This window comes from Symphalangus syndactylus, chromosome X (assembly GCF_028878055.3).
Source record: "Symphalangus syndactylus isolate Jambi chromosome X, NHGRI_mSymSyn1-v2.1_pri, whole genome shotgun sequence".
Lineage (NCBI taxonomy): Eukaryota > Metazoa > Chordata > Mammalia > Primates > Hylobatidae > Symphalangus > Symphalangus syndactylus.
This window is the reverse complement of record NC_072447.2, coordinates 28,961,000-28,984,012: the sequence shown is the minus strand read 5'-3', so window position 1 is coordinate 28,984,012 and position 23,013 is coordinate 28,961,000. Positions and strand designations below refer to the sequence as shown.

At 36.6% G+C, this 23,013-nt stretch overlaps 1 protein-coding gene across 7 annotated transcripts in view; it reads left to right on the top strand.

The window, feature by feature from the left end:
- FANCB (FA complementation group B) overlaps nucleotides 1-23,013 on the top strand; it is a 190,103-nt gene that overhangs the window by 16,362 nt on the left and 150,728 nt on the right. For 5 of the 7 annotated variants that reach the window (XR_010119591.1, XM_063634544.1, XM_063634546.1 and 2 more), the window contains 5 exons: nucleotides 3,803-3,931; nucleotides 6,291-6,457; nucleotides 11,994-12,424; nucleotides 12,540-12,777; nucleotides 13,297-13,618. Coding sequence is in view for 6 of the 7 variants with exons in the window: in XM_063634544.1 (XP_063490614.1) it covers nucleotides 3,803-3,931; nucleotides 6,291-6,457; nucleotides 11,994-12,424; nucleotides 12,540-12,777; nucleotides 13,297-13,618 (1,287 nt within the window). In the remaining variant the exon portion in view is untranslated. Of the gene's footprint in view, nucleotides 1-3,802; nucleotides 3,938-6,290; nucleotides 6,458-11,993; nucleotides 12,425-12,539; nucleotides 12,778-13,296; nucleotides 13,619-23,013 lie in introns of all 7 variants that reach the window. The other 2 variants (XM_063634547.1, XM_055267587.2) reach the window with 2 other exon arrangements.

Here is a 23,013-nt window from a genome sequence, read left to right as displayed (position 1 = left end):
TACCATTATCAAAGTTAGAAAATTATTAATGATCCCTTAATCTTATTTGCTATCTTGTCCATATTCAAATATATTTAGTTATCACAAAAATGTTTTTATAACTGTTTTTTCCAGGATCGAATCAATCAAAGTTTTTACTCTCATTTGATTATATCTCTTATTGGTCTTTTTATCTAGAATAATTCCCCCTTCCCCCTTTTAAAAATTATGCTAAAGAGGAGGCCACACTAGTTGTATCCTCTCTTTTGGATTTGTCTCTTTTCTTGCTGTGTTATTGAACTTTTTCTTCTTTGCCTAGGGTTGGAAAACTTTTTCTGGAAAGGGCCAGGTGGTAAATATTTATACTTTGCAGGTTGTTTTAAAATTATTTTGCAACTATTTCATTATTAGAGTGAGTTCACTTTAATAAATGCTTATTGAACACACAATAGACATGAATTTGAACAATAGATAAATAAAACATCATAATAGAACCATGAATGAAGACATTGATCTATTCAAAATTTCTGTACCCTGAACAAAGTAAAATAAGACAAATTGTGAAAAAAATTGTAATACATGACAAAATATTAATTTTCTTAATATAAATGTACATTCTTCTATAGTATTTTTGCAAATGTATAGTGGCCCAAACTTCTCAGAGGAAAAGTTATTATAGTTGCTAAAATATGAATTACTTATGTCTTTTTACTCTTGCGGTTTCACTTCTAGAAATCTCTTCTAAGGATGGAGATGATTTTACAAGAATGTTTATGTAGTATTTATAAACTACAATATTGGTCCAAATCTAAACATAGATCATTAGGAGTATGATAAGTAAATTGTGATGTGCCTGAACTATGGAGTACTATGTAGCTGTCAAAAAGAATAATGTATATTTTTATACTGATTTAGAAATGATTCCAAAGTACTTTATGAAAGCATGACTTTATGAAAGGCTTAATTTATGAAGCCGGACCAACTCTCCTGATTAAAACTGAAAATGATAGATGAAGTCTCCTTTAACAACATTCTTAGAAGCTTCAAAAAGCCGACACTATAAGAATAAATTATCAAACCAAACTTTCAAGGCTGGAACCCAGAGAGAGAAGCAGAACACTGATGCTACTTTTGCCCTAGGAGCATGTGTATTGAACTTAAATTGGTGGTGCCTCAGGCATCTGACAGAAACAAACAGAAAATCCTGTCTGGAAACACACATTCATCCTAGCCCTCATAAATCTCACAAGTAATTTTTCAAAGAAAATGAGCTGTCCACAGAATAACTAAGCACATAAAGAAAAAAGGCATCATGAGTAATTATTCATAGAAAATAACCAAACAGCATCTCTTGCAAGCAAAAACACACTGGAATAAAAAACTCAATAGATGACTTTAACAGTTAAAGAGATGAAAGAGATACAGAGCAAATTAGTGAACCCAAATATATGAGAAAAATTATCCAGAATGTAGCACAGAGACAGGGAAAATATGAAAGGCTTTAAACAACATTAAGGGAAGGAAGAGAGGAATGGAGGTGGTGGATAAGAGATAGTTGAATATCCATTTTGTTTCAAGTATCCACATGTTAACAGTAGCTTTCAACGTAGATAATAAAGTCCTAAATGCTGAAAGGCCTTTTAGAGATGAACAAGCCTACCTTTGCACCATTTTGCACATGACGTAACAAATAGAGAGCCGGAAAGGTTAAGTGACTTGCAGAGCTGGAACTAGAGTCCATTTCACTGTTCTTTCTCCCCTGAAATTTGTATTCCAATCAGTTACTGGAAGGGGAGATGCGGAGACCAGGACCTTAGAGAATCTTGTACACATGTACACAGATGTTCATAGCAGCATTGTTTGTAACACTGCACAACTGAGCATAACCCAAACACCCATCAGTTGGAGAGTGGAGAAGTAAATTGTGGTAGTCATATGATGGAATACTGTAAAGCAATGAAAGGAATGAACTACAGCTACTAGTGACAACATGGGCAACTCTAAAGCCTGATACATGCAGAACGATTCCATTTATAAAAGGTTCAGAAGCAAAACACACAAAAAACTTAAAATACTCCTTAAGAATTCATACAAAGGTTGTAAAATTTGAAGACAGGCAAGGAAATTATCTTAAAAGGCCAAGATAGTATTGACTCCAGGGGAGGCAATTATGATTGTGGAGGGCCCCTGGGCAGCTCCTGGAATGCTACTTTTTGATTTGGGTGGAATTACATGGGTGTCGGCTTCATTATTAGTCTGTAAAATGTTATTTTATACCGTGTATTCTTCTGCACGTATGAGAGATCATAATAAAGAACAAAAAAGCAAGGTTCAGTGTCGTGCAGTACGATATGCTCCTGTATTTGGTTTTGGGTGGGTTTTTGTTTGTGCAAAAGAAAAAGCATTCCTTAACATGCACTTGGAAAAGTTCTGGGAAGGTACACAATCCATTGGTTTTGCAAATGGGATTGGGCATCTAGGAAGAGAAGGTGAGGTATACTTTCACATTGTTTAAATTTCTTACCATGTGTCTAATTTATTTTTGTAGTTTTATAGCAAAACTTCACAGCCAAGATTATTTAATTACTCTACTCAATCACTATGTTGTCCTGGAGTAAGGGGCATGTTAAGGAGGAAGGAAGAGTGAACACTGATAATTTTCAACGGTGCATTTCAATCTGCCCACATAGTTTTTTCTTCTACTCTCCACCCCTCCAGTAGCTCAGTTGTGGCTACATACCTTTGATGGGTACATCTGCCTCCCCCTGTCACAAATTACTGAGTGATGGAGTGTGAATCATGCGCAGCCCACAGAACTAGGTCAACATAAGAAGTTTTAAAATATTAGCTAGACACTTTACATACTTTGTGCAATAAGGTAGCACATAGGAATAATTCAGTCTTCACTCTCCAGTTTCTATTTGTTGATTAAAAGAAAAAGAATTTACTTGCTTTGAAATGTAATTTAAAAGAAAAGAATCCGAAATAGTGATGCATTTTGTTTTTTAAATTTAGAAAAATGTTTTATTAAAAGCCAGATGAATACTTAAACAGCCTCAGATATCCACCTGAAATGAAACAACTTCTATCAGTTCAATGACATGACTCTTTAAATTTTCAGTAGCAAAATATATTCTGTGAATGTTTCATCTTTAGTGCTGAAATCTAGTTATCTGGTATCATAAAAGGAATGGATTGCTCTATGCCCAGTTCAGAGCCAAATTGTTATTTTTTTCGGTAGTTTTCAGTATTTTTCAGTAGACTCTAGCACTGAGTTTATTAGCACAAAAATAAACATAGTTTGGGGGCTGTTACAATTTTAATTTTATTTAAAAATTTTGATATAAAGGTTACATGAACAGAAAATTTCGAGCAGTATCTGATTAAAAGTGATATTTTCTATTCATTATGATGTCTTTGCTTATGTGGATGCCTTGTTTTTGAAGCAGAAACTATTTCAAAAAGAAAAAGTTATTTTGTGTGGGGTGAGTGTATTTGTAGGCCTTGATTTTTATTTACATTGATTCGAAGTTACTTAATAACTCACTAGTGAAACATGCTAATATATTGCCACTCTCTCAATTTGATACATAAGCTCTATGTTGCAGTTATTTTCTATATTTTCCTTCGAAAGAGGATACATTTTTTAAACTTAGAGACTTAAAATCTATAAACAAAACAGTTTTGCTCTGAGAAGTATTTTATTTTCTATAGAAAAATGAATTGATAAGCACATTTGGAGAAAGTATTTCCTGAATTATTGGTATGTCTGGTTTCATTTGAAATCATGTTTCTTGCAACTATTTTTCTTTCTACTTCACAGGTTTGTTTTTCTTCTTTTCGGGAATTACGGCAGCATCTCTTGCTTAAGGAAAAAATTATTTCAAAATCTTACAAAGCTTTAATAAACCTGGTTCAAGGAAAAGATGATAATACATCAAGTGCAGAGGAGGTAAAAGTAATCATGTGACCATTTTATCATTTTATGAATTGAAAATCTGTAAGCTATTGAAAAGTTATTTAAATTGGAATATTAGAATATATCAGAAAATGCTGCTCAGTGGATCAAGAAGAAAAGTAGCAGAGGTTATAATGGTGGACTTTTATGACATTGAAAAATATTTGATTAAGGAGCCAATATTTTATCGATTTATAGGTAATTCTGTAGCATATTAAAATTTCAGTTATCAGGAACCTTGGGGAACAAGTCCTTTTGTTTACAGATTTAACTGTTAAACTTTTTTATTTGTATTGTTTGGATAGAAATTACTCATAAGTGAATTATGTATTTACTGACTTCTTAAATAGAATATACAGAGTATTATTTAACTTTGTATTGGTGATGACATAATTTTATTATTAGTATAATGATTGTTCTTTGAGGCTGTTGGATTGTTTGTTTCTAAGGTTATTTTTTCCTCTTGCAAATGTTCCTATACTGCCATGGGTTTTTTTAGTCCTTCTATCTGTTTTTTATAATTTTACTCTCTTTTTCCTTGTGGCTGATCATCATAAGATCCTCCTCAGGGCTGGGCGTGGTGGCTCACACCTGTAATCCCAGCACTTTGGGAGGCCAAGATGGGCGGATCACGAGGTCAAGAGATTGAGACAATCCTGGCCAACATGGTGAGACGCCGTCTCTACTAAAAATACAAAAATTAGCGGGGCATGGTAGCGCATGCCTGTAATCCCAGCTACTTGGGAGGCTGAGGTAGGAGAATAACTTGAACCTGGGAGGCAGAGATTGCAGTGAGCTGAGATGGCGCCATTGCACTCCAGCCTGGGTGACAAGAGTGAAACTCCATCTCAAAAGAAAAAAAAAAGAACCTCCTCAGGTCTCTTATGTGGTAACTTATGTCAGTATATTAATGTAGGAAGTTAGCAAAAACTGCTGAAACTTCATAAAAATAATATTTATGCACATTAATTTCATACAGAGAAAGGCACAGCATAGCAACACTATAAGTAAATCAATAAGAACTGAACTAATGTTGCATTTTATTCCCTCAAGTCACTGTAGTGCCTAGCTCTGACTTCCTTCTGGATTGACCATTCTTGTCATGGGCTATGCTTTGTGTTTATATTTCAGTCTTAGCCATGTAAGGGTTTGGGTCCAAAATATGATCTTGTTAATGTAATAAAACATAACAAAAAAATTGTGTTGCATTTCTATATTACTGTTCTAATTTCCTGGGAAACCTCATGAAAGTCATTGTTAAAATTGTTTCACCATTTCCTTTCCTCATCTCAATGATTTTGCCAATTTTAGAAAGGGGAAGGGTTGTTTAGAAATTAATATATTGAAACCACTATGTGCAAGGCCCCATCTTTGGCTCTTTACATTGTTAGTTTTAAAAGCAAACCTGGCAGGTAGTAAAAATTTCCCCAGGTTTCAGATGAATAGCCTGCTTCAGAACTCACAGCTACTGGCAGAAGTGTCAGATTCCTGGGAACATATTTAGTCTCTTATTGAGTGAATGCCCCTATCTTTCTTCAGTAATTACCACATAGAGAGGCAGTATAGGGTAATAGTTAAGAAAGAGCATGGGCTCTGGAACCAGTTGGCTTCAGTTCAAATCCCAGCCCTGCTACTTGCTAACTGTGTGACCCTGGGCAAGTTACATAACTTCCCTGTACCTCATTTTTCTAATCTGTAAAATGTAGATGATAATACCACAGACCTAAGGTACTAGGGTTATTGTGTGGGTTAAATGAATTGATACACAAATGGCATTTGGAACAGTGCCTGGCATAAACACTCAATAGATGTTGTATATTATTATTATCATTGCTATTATTCTTATTACTACTGTTTCGAATGTCATATATCCATGTGTGTGGAAATGAGTATGGCTTGGACTTTAAGAATAAAATTTTAGCAATAAGCTATAAGTAGTCTAAAGATAGTTTAATCAGTTTTATTCATACAAAAGTTTACAGTTATAGGCTTAGTGCAAGTCACTGATAAAATACAGACTGGATTATTTTCAGTATAACTGGGGTACATATTATTAGACTTTTTTTTTCAAAATGGACTCCAGTTTTACCTCCCTTTTGGCTCTCTGTTGGATACCCCATCTTGCCATACCCCAGTCATGCCATGCTTCTTGATCTGAATAGATAGGGAATTTTATATATTTTATACATTTCATTTTAGTAAATTGTGTATAATCTATAATATGATATGTTATGATTTGTTTTTAAATGTTTGGGCCATAAGCCCTAGTCAAAAGTACACTTTTTTTTTTTAGTTTTGCTACACATGGTACATATTTTATAATCAGTTATTTAAACTTTTTTTTTTTTATAAGGAATGTCTTGTTCCTCTTTGTGGTGAAGAAGAAAATTCTGTCCATATCTTAGATGAAAAGTTATCAGACAATTTTCAAGATTCAGAACAGCTAGTAGAGAAGATATGGTATCGTGTAATGGATGATAGCTTGGTTGTTGGAGTGAAAACTACATCTTCTTTGAAGCTGTAAGTAAATTCCAACATGATAACACTATCCTGATGCTCCAGAACAGTACTGTCCAATAGAAATTAATGTAAGCCACATCTGCAATTTTAAGTGTTCTAGAGGCCATATTTAAAAATGTAAATAGAAGCAAGGGAAATTATTATTATTGTTTTTTTTTTGAGACAGAGTCTCACTGTGTTGCCCAGGATGGAGTGCAGTGGGATGATCTTGGCTCACTGCAACTTCCACCTCCTGGGATCAAGCAATTCTTTTTTTTTTTTGAGACGGAGTCTCCCTCTGTCACCCAGACTGGAGTGCAGTGGCGCGATCTCGGCTCACTGCAAGCTCCGCCTCCTGGGTTCACGCCATTCTCCTGCCTCAGCCTCTCCGAGTAGCTGGGACTACAGGCGCCCGCCACCACGCCCGGCTAATTTTTTTTTTTTTGTATTTTTAGTAGAGACGGGGTTTCACCGTGGTCTCGATCTCCTGACCTCGTGATCCGCCCGCCTCGGCCTCCCAAAGTGCTGGGATTACAAGCGTGAGCCACCGCGCCTGGCCGGGATCAAGCAATTCTTATGCCTCAGCATCCCCAGTAGCTGGGATTACAGGCACACACCATCATGTCTGGCTAGTTTTTGTATTTTTAGTAGAGACGGAGTTTTGCCATGTTGGCCAGGTTGGTCTCAAACTCCTAACCTCAAGTGATCCACCCACCTTGGCCTCCCAAAATGCTGGGACTACAGGCATGAGCCACCATGCCTGGCCATTGTAATGATATGTTTTATTTAACCCAGTATATCTAAAACATTATTTTAACATGTAATTAGTATAAAAATTATTAATAAAATATTTTGCATTTATTTTTTCATACAAAGTTTTAAAAATTTGGTGTGTGTTTTACATGTATAACACATCACAATTCCAACTATCCACATTTCTAGTGCTTAATAGCCACATGTATCTAATAGCTACTCTTGGCCAGCACAGCTCTAGAAGTATCTCTTTTATGCAAATGCATTGAGTTAATATGTGAAGAGGATGAGGTTTATGAAATTAAGATGCTATAGTCTCATGGTGAAGATAATCAAACAGCATACAGAACTTTCTAATCAAAATATTTAGAGGTATTAGGGATACTTAGAGACTATTGACCAAAGTGAATAGGTAAAAATTTAGTTAAATAACAAAGTATCTTTCTCTGATAACAGACGATATTCTATTTTGGGATGTTGAAATCATGGATAGAGAAGTATTGTGCATGCCATCTATATCTGCAGTCTAACAAAGAGCTTTTTAGCCAAAACAGGCTAAATACAGGCGTTACAGTAACTACATTGAATTTGAACCACAGGTACGCAAACAGAGAGAAACCAGGTAGTGCCTTGTAATAGGTGATGGCAGTATATTTGAGCAGCTTAACACAGTAAGGGAGCCAGACTACTTGTCTAGTGGGTTTGAGATATGGATTTATTGTTTTGTTTCAGTGAATTTCTAAGCTGTTTTGGGCTGGTTGATCATCTGGGTTTTTCTTCTCTCTTCTTTAATGTGGTACTCTATATTAATCAATTTTATATTATAAAATCAGTCTTGCATTCTTGTGATAAACAGTTTGTCACTAGATTTGGTTTGCTATCTTTTGGTCAAGAGTATTTGCATCTAAATTCATGAGTGAAATTGGCTTGAAATTTTCTTGAATGATACTTGCCTGATTTTAGTATCAAGGCTATACTAGTTTATAAATGAATTGAAAAATATTTCCTTTTTTCCTGTTCTCTGGAGCGGTTTGTGTAAATTTGGAATTACCTATTGCAGGATCTGGCCAGCAGCCCACAATGCAACTGGGCTCTCTCTCTGTTCCTAGGCAGATCGGCAGGTTGAGAAATAATAGACACACACAAGATAGTGAAAGCTGGGTCCGGGGGGTCACTGCCTTCTGGTCCCACAGTGCCAACAATGCACTGGATATACCAGCATTTATTATTAAGTTTAGTGAGGGCAGGGGTAGGTTAGTGAGGGATTTAGGGTCATTTGATTATGAGGTGAGATGGTTGCATGGGGATGAAGTAATTCTTTAACATAACATTTGTATGTAGAAGTACAGTACATTTTTATGTAGAAGCACAGTATACAGAGATAAGATTTATAATATAGTGTTTGCATCAGTAATTTCTAACAGAGCCCTAAAACAGAAACACAATCTTTCCATAACCTATGATTAGCAAGATATTAATCAGCAGTAACAATTGCAATAAAAGCTGGTTACAAACAATCCATGGAAACAGGATGTGAAGCTAGACAACTGGTTAGACCAGAAATTCTCAGAAGGGAGTATGCCTTAACCCTAAAGAGGCCTAGAAGAGCCGTGGCAAGATGAGGGCGTTTATAGCCCTATCTTATCCATATGGACAGGCGCCCCCCCGCGTCCGTTTATAGGCTCTCCACAAGGGTCGCATTCCATTCCCAGGGCTATGAACATCTGCTTTTCTGGGATAGGAATCTTGGTGATGTGAAACCTCCCTGACTGCACGTCCATTCATAGGCTCTCTGAAGGGGGAAGCACATCACGTGCTGTTGGCTCGTTCTGGCAGTCCAACCTGGCATTGTCTTTACACAATCCTGCATGCAATTTTGTATTTACAGTAATCAGGAGCATTTCATCTTTTATTCTGTAGCAATAGTTTCAGGGGGTCTCCCTACAATTACCTACTCTTTGATATTTGGTTGTAGTTGCCTGGAATGCAGTAGAAATCTGGCATTTTCTTTGTGAGGTGACTTTTAACTACTGATTCAATTTCTTTAATAGTTACAGGATTATTCACATTTTTATTTATTCTTGAATACATTTTGCTTATATTTTTCTATTAATTATTACATTTATTAGCATAAGTTGTTCCTAAGATCCTCTTTAGATATTTATCACTGTGTTGTTAGTGTTTGTCAGTGTCTTTTTGTTCCAAATCTTATTTGTGTCTTCTTTTTCCTTGATCTTGCCAGTTTCATCCATTTTATTAGATCTTTTCAAATAATTAAATTTTTTGTTGATCTTCAATTGTGTATTCCCTGTTCATTTCTGATCCTTTATTATTTCCTTTTACTTTATTTGGATGTATTCTGTTATTCTTTTTCTAAATATTTGACAATGACATGATTAAGTGCAGATTTTTTTTTTTTCTCCTTTAGATTGTTGAGCTTCCTCAAACTGTTTTGTTTTCTTCTGGCAATTCAAAAAATTCTTAGTTCTTAATTCTCAAAATACTGATGCTTCTTAACTTTCTCTAGTATCTGTCTCCTTCTGGAACTTCAGTTAGTCCTCTGTTAGACCTTCTCATTCCATACTCTGTGTCTCAACATCTCTTTCATATTTTCTATTCACCTGGATAATTTCTTCTGAACTATATTCTTTTCACTAATTTTATCTTCAGTTCTTTCTATTTAGCTATTTAATCCAGTCATTGAGTTTCTAAGTTTTATTATTATTTGTATTATCATAAGTTTTATTCTTTCTTTTTTAGATCTGCCTGGTAATTTTTTATTCTCTATTTTCTGTCTTGTCTTTTTTTCATATGCTAAATAGAATTACTTAAAAATGTTTTTATATATAGAACATTTGAAACATACAAGGAGAATAGTGTGGTGAACCCTTCTGCCCATCACTCTGCTCCAGTAATTATCAACTCATTGCTAATCTTGTTTCATCTATACCTCCATGCACTCCTCACCCCCATCCCCCAGATTATTTTGAAGCACTCAAAGGCATTATATTATTTCATCTGTAACTATTCCAGTGTATGTATCTAAAAAATAAGAACTTATATAATTACCCCCCAAAAATTATCAGTAATTCCCCCAGTAAATGGTCAAATTTCCCATCTCTGAATTTAAAAATATTTTTTCAAATCGTGAGCCAGATAAGGACTATAAATTGGACTTGACTGTTATCTCTAAGTCCTTTGTAATCTGTAGGTATCCTTTTTCTGTCTTTTTTTTTTCATGCAAAGTATATTTTATAGAAGCCAGGCAGTTTGCCCTGTGAAGTTCTATAGACTGGATTTTGCTGATTACTTCCTGTGATATTGCTTAACATGTTTCTCTGTCTCCTGTTATTTCCTCTAAATTGATGGTTAGATCTAGAGACTGGGTCAGAATAATGCCTGAATTTTTGTTAACAGAATACTTAATAGTATTGCTTTCTTCCATTGGGAGGCATGTAAAGTGTGATCATTTTCATTTTGTGATATTAGCAGCTACTGATGCTCATTGCTTAGTTCCATTGTTTCATTAGATTTTACAATATGGTGGTATTCTAATTCTATTACTGCTTCTTTATTTATTAGCTGGAATACTTCTATAAAGAGAAACCTCTTCTCATCAATTATTTAGTTAGACCCTCAAATATAGTTTGTAATTTAGAAATCAGAATTTGAGTGCAAGAGGTGCTTATTTATCCTCAGTGGGTTGTTGTTTCTGGGCCTTTTTAGTAAGCAGAGGTCGGAAATATGTGTTTTGTTAGTTTGGTCTGTTGTGGTTTTGGTTTATTTAGAGATAAAATATACTGTAAGTCCATTCTGATACTTCCAATTCAGATTAAGGACTTCAGGTTTTTACTTATCACCATGATGTAAAAACTTCAAGGTTTTTACTAATCATCATGATGTGTCTTCTCCTTTCTATATCTTCTTTCTCCCCTGTTGATAATCCCAATTCTCTGTTGCACCTACTACATAATTACTCTACAGTATATATGTAGTATTCATAAAACAGCATTCCAAACAAAACAATAGTTCAATTAGTGCAAATTAAGATTTTTGAGTTCTTTTTAAATCTTTAGTGTAACTCATTAGACATATGGTCAAATTCCTGTATTAAAGGAGTTTTCAGTATTAAATTTCTACATTAAAGTTCTTTGGTCATGTCACCATTCTTACCTGTTTTACTTGATAAACTTTGGCAATGCTGGAATGTACTACAATAAGCCTGTATATATTTGCAAATTATTATAAATGTAGATATGGAAATAATTGCTGAGGCATGAACAATATTCTGACTGAAAAAACAGATTTTATTCAAGTCATTTAGAGGAACAAAAAATACAATTTTTAGTTTAGAGCTGTTTGCATTCTAACGTATTACCAAAATAAACTCTTAAAAAATAATAAGTAGGTTTTTTCTTGTTTAAAAAGAGGAGAAAAAAAAGACCAACCTAAAAGATAAAATCCAGGCATTATTTTGCCATTCCTTTATCTTAAAAAAATTTTTGTCTTACTTTAATTTCTCTATCATTCCTAATACCATTCCTCTATCTTAAAAATTTTACTTTCCTAAAACCTAGCATAGTTACAGTGTTTTTGCTTGCCTTTTGAGAAGTGCTATCACAGGACCTTTAAAAATGTGTTTGGCTTTTACTCTTAACTTTTTGATATATTTTACATTTGAAATGATGTTTTCTAGGAAAGGAAAGAATAAACATTTTTTACTGTTGTTTGTATGACATGTAATCATCAATTTGATTTTAAAGAATGAGCTTTTAGATTAAACCAAAGTCTGGGTTTTTTACAGGTCCCTGAATGATGTGACTTTATCATTGTTAATGGATCAAGCCCATGACTCCAGATTTCGGCTTCTTAAGTGTCAAAATAGAGTGATTAAGTTGAGTACAAATCCTTTCCCAGCACCATACTTGATGCCGTGTGAAATAGGATTGGAAGCAAAAAGGGTCAAGTTGACCCCTGATAGCGAGAAAGAGGAAAGCTTTGTTTGTGGACACCCATCTAAGAAAGAGTGTGTACAGATAATTACTGCTGTAACATCTCTTTCACCACTTTTAGCATTCAGTAAATTTTGTTGCACTGTACTGCTACAAATTATGGAGAGAGAAAGTGGTAACTGTCCTAAAGATCGTTATGTTGTGTGTGGCAGAGTTTTTTTAAGTCTAGAAGATCTTTCAACTGGGAAGTACCTACTGACATTTCCAAAGAAGAAACCTATAGGTAATTTTGTTGGCACTTTTAGATTATATATTTAATTGAATTAGAACATTTTATGAATTCTGTTTATCTGATAATGGGCAGAGTTTAATGATAGAGCTTGTGACTTTTTTTGTAGAGCACGTGGAAGATCTTTTTGCACTTCTTGCAGCATTCCACAAATCTTGTTTTCAAATCACATCACCCAGCTATGCCCTGAATTCAATGAAGGTGTGGCTCTTAGAACATATGAAATGTGAAATAATCAAAGAATTTCCAGAAGTGTACTTTTGTGAAAGGCCGGGAAGTTTCTATGGGACACTCTTCACTTGGAAACAGAGAACACCATTTGAAGGGATTTTAATAATCTATTCCAGGTAATGCATATTAAATTGTAATCAGTCCAGAGAAGTTAGTGTGTATGAGGGTGATCAATGTGTGGTTCATCAGCAATCCACATGGGTTTTGTATTATTGCCATGGCAATAATACAGAGCCATGGCCTAGCATGAATGGACACATTGGCTTCATTTAGAAACTGAAGATCTCTGTTTTAATTTTATATTTGTTTTTGGCTTTTTTTAGTGCCTAGTAATTATTTTGAGATTTCCCGTTACCTCTCCTCCACAGTAAAATTTTAAAAAATATTATATTGACCTTATAACTCAGAAAAAAATTTTAATTGGAAACAATCTGATTAATATTAACTGACTTGATATGGGATATGTATATTTGATTGATATAGTCTGAATTTTATCAATGCTCACGTACATAATTGGTTCTGTTTATCATTATGGTGTTTATAAATGAATATTAATTGATTACTGCGGTATATTGTACATGACTGCTTTGTGCTGTCCTAATTTTTGTAATATTTTGTTTGTTTTTTTATTTTAGGAATCAAACAGTTATGTTCCAGTGCCTTCATAATCTCATCAGAATTCTCCCTATAAACTGTTTCCTCAAAAATCTAAAATCAGGAAGTGAGAATTTCCTAATTGATAATATGGCATTTACTTTGGAGAAGGAACTAGTCACCCTTAGTTCTCTTTCTTCTGCCATAGCTAAAGATGAAAGCAATTTTATGCAGAGGTGTGAAGTGAGCAAAGGAAAGAGTAGTGTCGTCGCACCTGCTTTATCAGACAGAAGGGAAAATACCCATCCCTACAGAAAAGAACTTCAGAGAGAAAAGAAGAAAATGTTGCAAACGAACCTAAAAGTGAGTGGTGCCCTTTACAGAGAAATAACTTTGAAAGTAGCTGAGGTTCAGTTCAAATCAGACTTTGTTGCACAGAAACTGAGTAATTTATAATTATAATTTCAATTTGATCATATTTTAAAATATGTTTTCACCACCATATAAGATTTGGGTTCTACTTGCTATATGCCTCCTTTGTAAAAATAAACACCGAGGCTTACTGTAGTAGAAACTTTAGTTTTGATGATGCACAAAATAAACAGCAGTGGTTCTCAACTAGGGCCATTTTATCTCCCTCTCTTCTACCCCTAAGGGGCATTTGGCTATGTCTGGAGATTTTTTTTTGGTTGTCAGAAGTTGTGGGGTCAGGAAGGGGTGAGGCAGGGGTGCTATGGGCGTCTAGTGGATAGAGGAGACCAGAGATGCTGCTAAACATCCTACTATGCACAAGACAGCCCCCTACAACAAAGAATCATCCAGCCCAAAACGTCAGTAATGCAGAGGTTGAGAAATCCTGTCTTAGAGTTACTTAAGTGAAGACCGAAATGGCATAATAGTATTTTGGTCTAAATCTTTTAAAAACTTTTTTTTCTTGCTTTCTGCTTAGTAAAACCTAGCATGTAAAAATCAACTTCAAATAGATCAATTAAGGAAGGTTGTCAGGATCCACAAGTTTCTGTAAATATCAGTATTTCTCCTACAGAAATTTAAATGGCAGATTGTCTGGGCAAGACCATTAAAATGAAAGTTTTTGAAACCCTTGTCAGTTTGAATGTTATTACAAAGCTGCCCTGAAATTATGTAAGTCTATAAGAATGTGAAAATTGTAAGGCATTTTTCAGAAAAGCATCTCTCTTTCAAAAGGCTAAGTATACCTTACAGGCCACTGTTTAAAAAAAAAAAAAATGAAAACGCTTTTAAGCTATCTGAAATTCCAACTCTAGGCAAAATTAAAATATAGAATTCTAACTGAAGTAACATAAAGAATATGGTACTCCTTAGGGACTGAGAAATTTAAAAATAAATGAAAATTCACTTCAGTTAAGAAGTGATTTATAAGGGGTCCAGTGAGATACCTTTCAAAGGGATAAAAATTCAAGCTAGTCTTTTCTTTGAAAAATAAGAATGCTGGATTAATAAGAGAATGTCAGGAGAAAGAAAAAGACGCAAAAGGATATGGGCCAAAATAAATGTTCCTGATCCTTTTTGCTCTAAAATCCTTAAGTGAGATGCAAGTTTCCATCTCAGTTGAAAGAAATAAAGATGATTATAGAATGTGGCATCTCGTGCTTGTGGCTGTGAAGTGCTAATTCTCTCATGCCTTAGAAATGCTTATACCTAATGATCTTGTTGTTCACATGGTTTTTAGAGAATATAGGTTATTAGTTTCTTGTCTTGGTTTTTATGATGGTCCATATAATAAGGGACCTCCTTTCCTAGTAATCCATTGCAAATTGAGATAGAACTCTGCAGCTCTATCCCTATGAAATGTCAATGGAAAATATTTCAGACTTTCTGCAAATGGAAATGGAATAAATTCAGGATTAATTGTAGAAATCTGGAAAGAAAATGTGTCATGTGCTATCTGTTGAAACTGCCCATGACATGTTCTGAAAGAACAACCAAATATAAAATACAGGAAGTAAATTATAAAGTAGAGATGGTGAAAAAACTAAACAGTCATCTTAGTAGAGTTGCTTAGGAGAAAAAAAAAAAAACTAAACAGGATTTAATTGTAATAGTTTATGTGTAGGGAAGTTAAGATACTAAAAATAGCGTATTGCTTATTTTTAAATTATCAATGTAACCAGAAGATACAGATAGACCAAATAACTTACAAGTGAATTTTGTACTCCAGTATTTTTTTTTAACTTACTACAAACTAGAAAAGCCAAAGTTGAAGAAATGACACTCTTGCCACTTTTATCATTCAGTTGTCTCTTTGCATCTACAAGCATATTTTATTGACCACTGCCCTGGTCACAACTCTGAGACTCCCCTCAAAAACACAGTCTTCCCAAATCCACTCTGCCAAATTGAAAATGAATTTTGTTTTGGAATGTAGCTAAGGAGATGCATGAAAACACCTTGATCCTGTACTCTTGTTGCAAATTATTTCAAAAACTGTAGACCCTTCAAAAATTCTAATAGTACACAAGTGACTCTCTTATTGTCCTCAGAGCATCTCTTTATACCATGTAGAATTGACTACTCAATTGTTTCTAGTGTTAGAAAGGAAAAGGTGTTATTAACATACATCTCTACCTGCTCTCCCCAGTAGAAACAAAAACTTCAACTCTCTTGGCTAGAAACCTGTGTAAAACTTTGCTTTCTTTTTCCTTTTTGCCTAAAACTTGGACAATATCAGAAATTGAGAGGATTCCATTTTCTTCCTTGTCTTCTAAATTACAAAGATGTTACTTTCCATTCTAAGAATTTGGGAGTGAAAGATCTTTCATGTGTGACCCATCTGAAGAGTTTTAGGCTTCTGCTAAAGACAGTGTGGTGCAATGGAAAGAATGCTGATACATAAACACTATTCTTAATTCTTCAAGGGTTTGTTGTTTTCCATTTTTGGACTTTCTATATCGGTTACTTGCATTGCTTTACTGCCTCAACAAAATAGCCCTGTCCTGTAATATCCTACTATGATGAATATCCTTGCAATGCTAATGGTCTGGTCACTTTCTAGGGCCTTATTTCAATGATCCTGCCTTGCCTTTTTATTCAGTAGGGTGTCATACTATTCAGGTCCTGAACTTTAGTAAGGGCAGTAAATCAGACATCTACCATGCTTTGACTATTCAGATTTTTTGCTTTGCTACACCTGTGAGCAACTATGTTGGACAAAAGTACCTGTCTGCATAACTCTGACTCATAATGGCCCTAGGTTCAGCTAGAAAGTTTCTTTAGCATCCTTAACTTTATCTTTAATTATTCATTTCCCTATAGCAGCAGCCACTTACCACTAAATGTACAAGCAGTGCTATGGTCAGTAAAGCATGCTATTAGTAATCAGTCAAACATTTTTTTTTTTTTGACTTTTTTTTTTTTATTATACTTTAGGGTTTTAGGGTACATGTGCACAATGTGCAGGTTTGTTACATATGTATCCATGTGCCATGTTGATTTCCTGCACCCATTAACGTGTCATTTAGCATTAGGTATATCTCCTAATGCTGTCCCTCCCGCCTCCCCCCACCCCACAGCAGTGCCCGGAGTGTGATGTTCCCCTTCCTGTGTCCATGAGTTCTCATTTTTCAATTCCCACCTATGAGTGAGAACATGCGGTGTTTGGTTTTTTGTCCTTGCGATAGTTTACTGAGAATGATGGTTTCCAGTTTCATCCATGTCCCTACAAAGGACATGAACTCATCATTTTTTATGGCTGCATAGTATTCCATGGTGTATATGTGCCACATTTTCTTAATCCAGTCTATCATTGTTGGACATTTGGGTTGGTTCCAACTCTTTGCTACTGTGAATAGTGCTGCAATAAACATACGTGTGCATGTGTCTTTATAGCAGCATGATTTATAGTCCTTTGGGTATATACCCAGTAATGGGATGGCTGGGTCAAATGGTATTTCTAGTTCTAGATCCCTGAGGAATCGCCACACTGACTTCCACAATGGTTGAACTAGTTTACAGTCCCACCAACAGTGTAAAAGTGTTCCTATTTCTCTACATCCTCTCCAGCACCTGTTGTTTCCTGATTTTTTAATGATGGCCATTCTAACTGGTGTGAGATGGTATCTCACTGTGGTTTTGATTTGCATTTCTCTGATAGCCAGTGATGATGAGCATTTCTTCATGTGTTTTTTGGCTGCATAAATGTCTTCTTTTGAGAAGTGTCTGTTCATGTCCTTCACCCACTTTTTGATGGGGTTGTTTGTTTTTTTCTTGTAAATTTGTTTGAGTTCATTGTAGATTCTGGATATTAGCCCTTTGTCAGATGAGTAGGTTGCAAAAATTTTCTCCCAATCTGTAGGTTGCCTGTTCACTCTGATGGTAGTTTCTTTTGCTGTGCAGAAGCTCTTTAGTTTAATTAGATCCCATTTGTCAATTTTGGCTTTTGTTGCCATTGCTTTTGGTGTTTTAGACATGAAGTCCTTGCCCACGCCTATGTCCTGAATGATATTGCCTAGGTTTTCTTGTAGGATTTTAATGGTTTTAGGTCTAACATTTAAGTCTTTAATCCATCTTGAATTAATTTTTGTATAAGGTGTAAGGAAGGGATCCAGTTTCAGCTTTCTACATATGGCTAGCCAGTTTTCCCAGCACCATTTATTAAATAGGGAATCCTTTCCCCATTTCTTGTTTTTGTCAGGTTTGTCAAAGGTCAGATAGTTGTACATAGGCGGCATCATTTCTGAGGACTCTGTTCTGTTCCATTGATCTATGTCTCTGTTGTGGTACCAGTACCATGCTGTTTTGGTTACTGTAGCCTTGTAGTATAGTTTGAAGTCAGGTAGCATGATGCCTCCAGCTTTGTTCTTTTGGCTTAGGATTGACTTGGCGATGCGGGCTCTTTTTTGGTTCCATATGAACTTTAAAGTAGTTTTTTCCAATTCTGTGAAGAAAGTCATTGGTAGCTTGATAGGGATGGCATTGAATCTATAAATTACCTTGGGCAGTATGGCCATTATCACGATATTGATTCTTCCAACCCATGAGCATGGAATGTTCTTCCATTTGTTTGTATCCTCTTTTATTTCATTGAGCAGTGGTTTGTAGTTCTCCTTGAAGAGGTCCTTCACATCCCTTGTAAGTTGGATTCCTAGGTATTTTATTCTCTTTGAAGCAATTGTGAATGGGAGTTTAGTCATGATTTGGCTCTCTGTTTGTCTGTTATTGGTGTACAAGAATGCTTGTGATTTTTGTACATTGATTTTGTATCCTGAGACTTTGCTGAAGTTGCTAATCAGCTTAAGGAGATTTTGGGCTGAGACGATGGGGTTTTCTAGATATACAATCATGTCATCTGCAAACAAGGACAATTTGACTTCCTCTTTTCCTAATTGAATACCCTTTATTTCCTTCTCCTGCCTGATTGCTCTGGCCAGAACTTCCAGCACTATGTTGAATAGGAGTGGTGAGAGAGGGCATCCCTGTCTTGTGCCAGTTTTCAAAGGGAATGCTTCCAGTTTTTGCCCATTCAGTATGATATTGGCTGTGGGTTTGTCATAGATAGCTCTTATTATTTTGAGATACGTCCCATCAATACCTAATTTATTGAGAGTTTTTAGCATGAAGGGCTGTTGAATTTTGTCAAAGGCCTTTTCTGCATCTATTGAGATAATCATGTGGTTTTTGTCTTTGGTTCTGTTTATATGCTGGATTACATTTACTGATTTGCGTATGTTGAACCAGCCTTGCATCCCAGGGATGAAGCCCACTTGATCATGGTGGATAAGCTTTTTGATGTGCTGCTGGATTCGGTTTGCCAGTATTTTATTGAGGATTTTTGCATCAATGTTCATCAAGGATATTGGTCTGAAATTCTCTTTTTTGGTTATGTCTCTGCCAGGCTTTGGTATGAGGACAATGCTGGCTTCATAAAATGTGTTAGGGAGGATTCCCTCTTTTTCTATCGATTGGAATAGTTTCAGAAGGAATGGTACCAGTTCCTCCTTGTACCTCTGGTAGAATTCGGCTGTGAATCCATCAGGTCCTGGACTCTTTTTGGTTGGTAAGCTATTGATTATTGCCACAATTTCAGAGCCTGTTATTGGTCTATTCAGAGATTCAACTTCTTCCTGGTTTAGTCTTGGGAGAGTGTATTTGTCGAGGAATTTATCCATTTCTTCTAGATTTTCTAGTTTATTTGCATAGAGGTGTTTGTAGTATTCTCTGATGGTAGATTGTATTTCTGTGGGATCGGTGGTGATATCCCCTTTTTCATTTTTTATTGCGTCTATTTGATTCTTCTCTCTTTTCTTCTTTATTAGTCTTGCTAGCAGTCTATCAATTTTGTTGATCTTTTAAAAAAACCAGCTCCTGGATTCATTAATTTTTTGAAGGGTTTTTTGTGTCTCTATTTCCTTCAGTTCTGCTCTGATTTTAGTTATTTCTAGCCTTCTGCTAGCTTTTGAATGTGTTTGCTCTTGCTTTTCTAGTTCTTTTAATTGTGATGTTAGGGTGTCGATTTTGGATCTTTCCTGCTTTCTCTTGTGGGCATTTAGTGCTATAAATTTCCTTCTACACACTGCTTTGAACGTGTCCCAGAGATTCTGGTATGTTGTGTCTTTGTTCTCGTTGGTTTCAAAGAACATCTTTATTTCTGCCTTCATTTCATTATGTACCCAGTAGTCATTCAGGAGCAGGTTGTTCAGTTTCCATGTAGTTGAGCAGTTTTGAGTGAGTTTCTTCATCCTGAGTTCTAGTTTGATTGCACTGTGGTCTGAGAGACAGTTTGTTATAATTTCTGTTCTTTTACATTTGCTGAGGAGAGCTTTACTTCCAACTATGTGGTCAATTTTGGAATAGGTGTGGTGTGGTGCTGAAAAAAATGTATATTCTGTTGATTTGGGGTGGAGAGTTCTGTAGATGTCTATTAGGTCCACTTTGTGCAGAGCTGAGTTCAATTCCTGGATATCCTTGTTAACTTTCTGTCTGATTGATCTGTCTAATGTTGACAGTGGGGTGTTAAAATCTCCCATTATTATTGTGTGGGAGTTTAAGTCCCTTTGTAGGTCACTGAGGACTTGCTTTATGAATCTGGGTGCTGCTGTGTTGGGTGCATATATATTTAGGATAGTTAGCTCTTCTTCTTTAATTGATCCCTTTACCATTATGTAATGGCCTTCTTTGTCTCTTTTGATCTTTGTTGGTTTAAAGTCTATTTTATCACAGACTAGGATTGCAACCCCTGCCTTTTTTTGTTTTCCATTTGCTTGATAGATCTTCCTCCATCCCTTTATTTTGAGTCTATGTGTGTCTCTGCACGTGAGATGTGTTTCCTGAATACAGCACACTGATGGGTCCTGACTCCTTATCCAGTTTGCCAGTCTGTGTCTTTTAATTGGAGCATTTAGCCCATTTACATTTAACGTTAATATTGTTATGTGTGAATCTGATCCTGTCATTATGATGTTAGTTAGTTATTTTGCTCGTTAGTTGATGCAGTTTCTTCCTAGCCTTGATGGTCTTTACAATTTGGCATGTTTTTGCAGTGGCTGGTACCTGTTGTTCCTTTCCATGTTTAGTGCTTCCTTCAGGAGCTCTTTTAGGGCAGGCCTGGTGGTGACAAGATCACTCAGCGTTTGCTTGTCTGTAAAGTATTTTATTTCTCCTTCACTTATGAAGCTTAGTTTGGCTGGATATGAAATTCTGTGTTGAAAATTTTTTTTGTTTAAGAATGTTGAATATCGGCCCCCACTCTCTTCTGGCTTGTAGAGTTTCTGCCGAGAGATCAGCTGTTAGTCTGATGGGCTTCCCTTTGTGGGTAACCCGACCTTTCTCTCTGGCTGCCCTTAACATTTTTTCCTTCATTTCAACTTTGGTGAATCTGACAATTATGTGTCTTGGAGTTGCTCTTCTCGAGGAGTATCTTTGTGGCGTTCTCTGTATTTCCTGAATCTGAATGTTGGCCTGCCTTGCTAGATTGGGGAAGTTCTCCTGGATAATATCTTGCAGAGTGTTTTCCAACTTGGTTCCATTCTCCCCATCATTTTCAGGTACAGCAATCAGACGTAGGTTTGGTCTTTTCACATAGTCCCAAATTTCTTGGAGGCTTTGTTCATTTCTTTTTATTCTTTTTTCTCTAAACTTCCCTTCTCGCTTCATTTCATTCATTTCATCTTCCATCAGTGATACCCTTTCTTCCAGTTGATCGCATCTGCTACCGAGTCTTCTGCAATCTTCGCGTAGTTCTCGAAACTTGGCTTTCAGCTCCATCAGCTCCTTTAAGCCCTTCTCTCCATTGGTTATTCTAGTTATCCATTCTTCTAATTTTTTTTCAAACTTTTTAACTTCTTTGCTATTGTTTTGAATTTCCTCCCATAGCTCAGAGTAGTTTGATCATCTGAAGCCTTCTTCTCTCAACTCGTCAAAGTCATCCTCCATCCAGCGTTGTTCCGTTGCTGGTGAGGAACTGCATTCCTTTAGAGGAGGAAAGATGCTCTTCTTTTTAGAGTTTCCAGTTTTTCTGTCTGTTTTTTCCCCATCTTTGTGGTTTTATCTACTTTTGGTCTTTGATGATGGAGATGTACAGATGGGTTTTTGGTGTGGATGTCCTTTCTGTTTGTTAGTTTTCCTTCTACCAGACAGGACCCTCAGCTGCAGGTCTGTTGGAGTTTACTAGAGGTCCACTCCAGACCCTGTTTGGCTGGGTGTCAGCAGCGGTGGCTGCAGAACAGCGGATTTTCGTGAGACCACAAATTCAGCTGTCTGATAGTTCCTCTGGAAGTTTTGTCTCAGAGGAGTACCCAGCGGAGTGAGGTGTCAGTCTGTCCCTACTGGGGGGTGCCTCCCAGTTAGGCTGCTCAGGGGTGAGGGACCCACTTTAGGAGGCAGTCTGTCCGCTCTCAGATCTCCAGCTGCGTGCTGGGAGTATCACTACTCTCTTCAAAGCTGTCAGCCAGACAGGGACATTTAAGTCTGCGGAGGTTCCTGCTGACTTTTTGTTTGTCTGTGCCCTGCCCCCAGAGGTGGAGCCTACAGAGGCAGGCAGACCTCCTTGAGCTGTGGTGGGCTCCACCCAGTTCGAGCTTCCTGGCTGCTTTGTTTACCTAAGCAAGCCTGGGCAATGGCGGGCGCCCCTCCCCCAGCCTCGCTGCTGCCTTGCAGCTTGATCTCAGACTGCTGTGCCAGCAATCAGCGAGACTCTGTGGGCATAGGACCCTCCGAGCCAGGTGCGGGACACAATCTCCTAGTGTGCCGTTTTCCAGGCCCGTTGGAAAAGCGTAGTATTAGGGCGGGACTGACCCGATTTTCCAGGTGCCATCTGTTACCCCTTTCTTTGACTAGGAAAGGGAACTCCCTGACCCCTTGCGCTTCCGGAGTGAGGCAATGCCTCGCCCTGCTTGGGCTCACGCACAGTGCACTTCACCTACTGTCCTGCACCCACTGTTTGGCACTCCCTAGTGAGATGAAACCGGTACCTCAAACAGAAATGCAGAAATCACCGGTCTTCTGTGTTGCTCAGGCTGGGAGCTGTAGACAGGAGCTGTTCCTATTCGGCCATCTTGGCTCCACCTCCCATCAGTCAAAATATTTAACACTAGATAGCAGGTCAGTCAGGAGTGAGAGAGAAGTGCAGTCTATTGATTACCTTTTCCACATCTATTTCACTCTTTTTTTCTTACTGAAACTCTTCGTTTTATCCAGGGAATTCCTTTCCCATAGTTCATGTGATTGGGGAGGTGAATCCCTTCCCTAGTTCCAGAGGTTAGTCCTGACTAATCTAAGCCAGT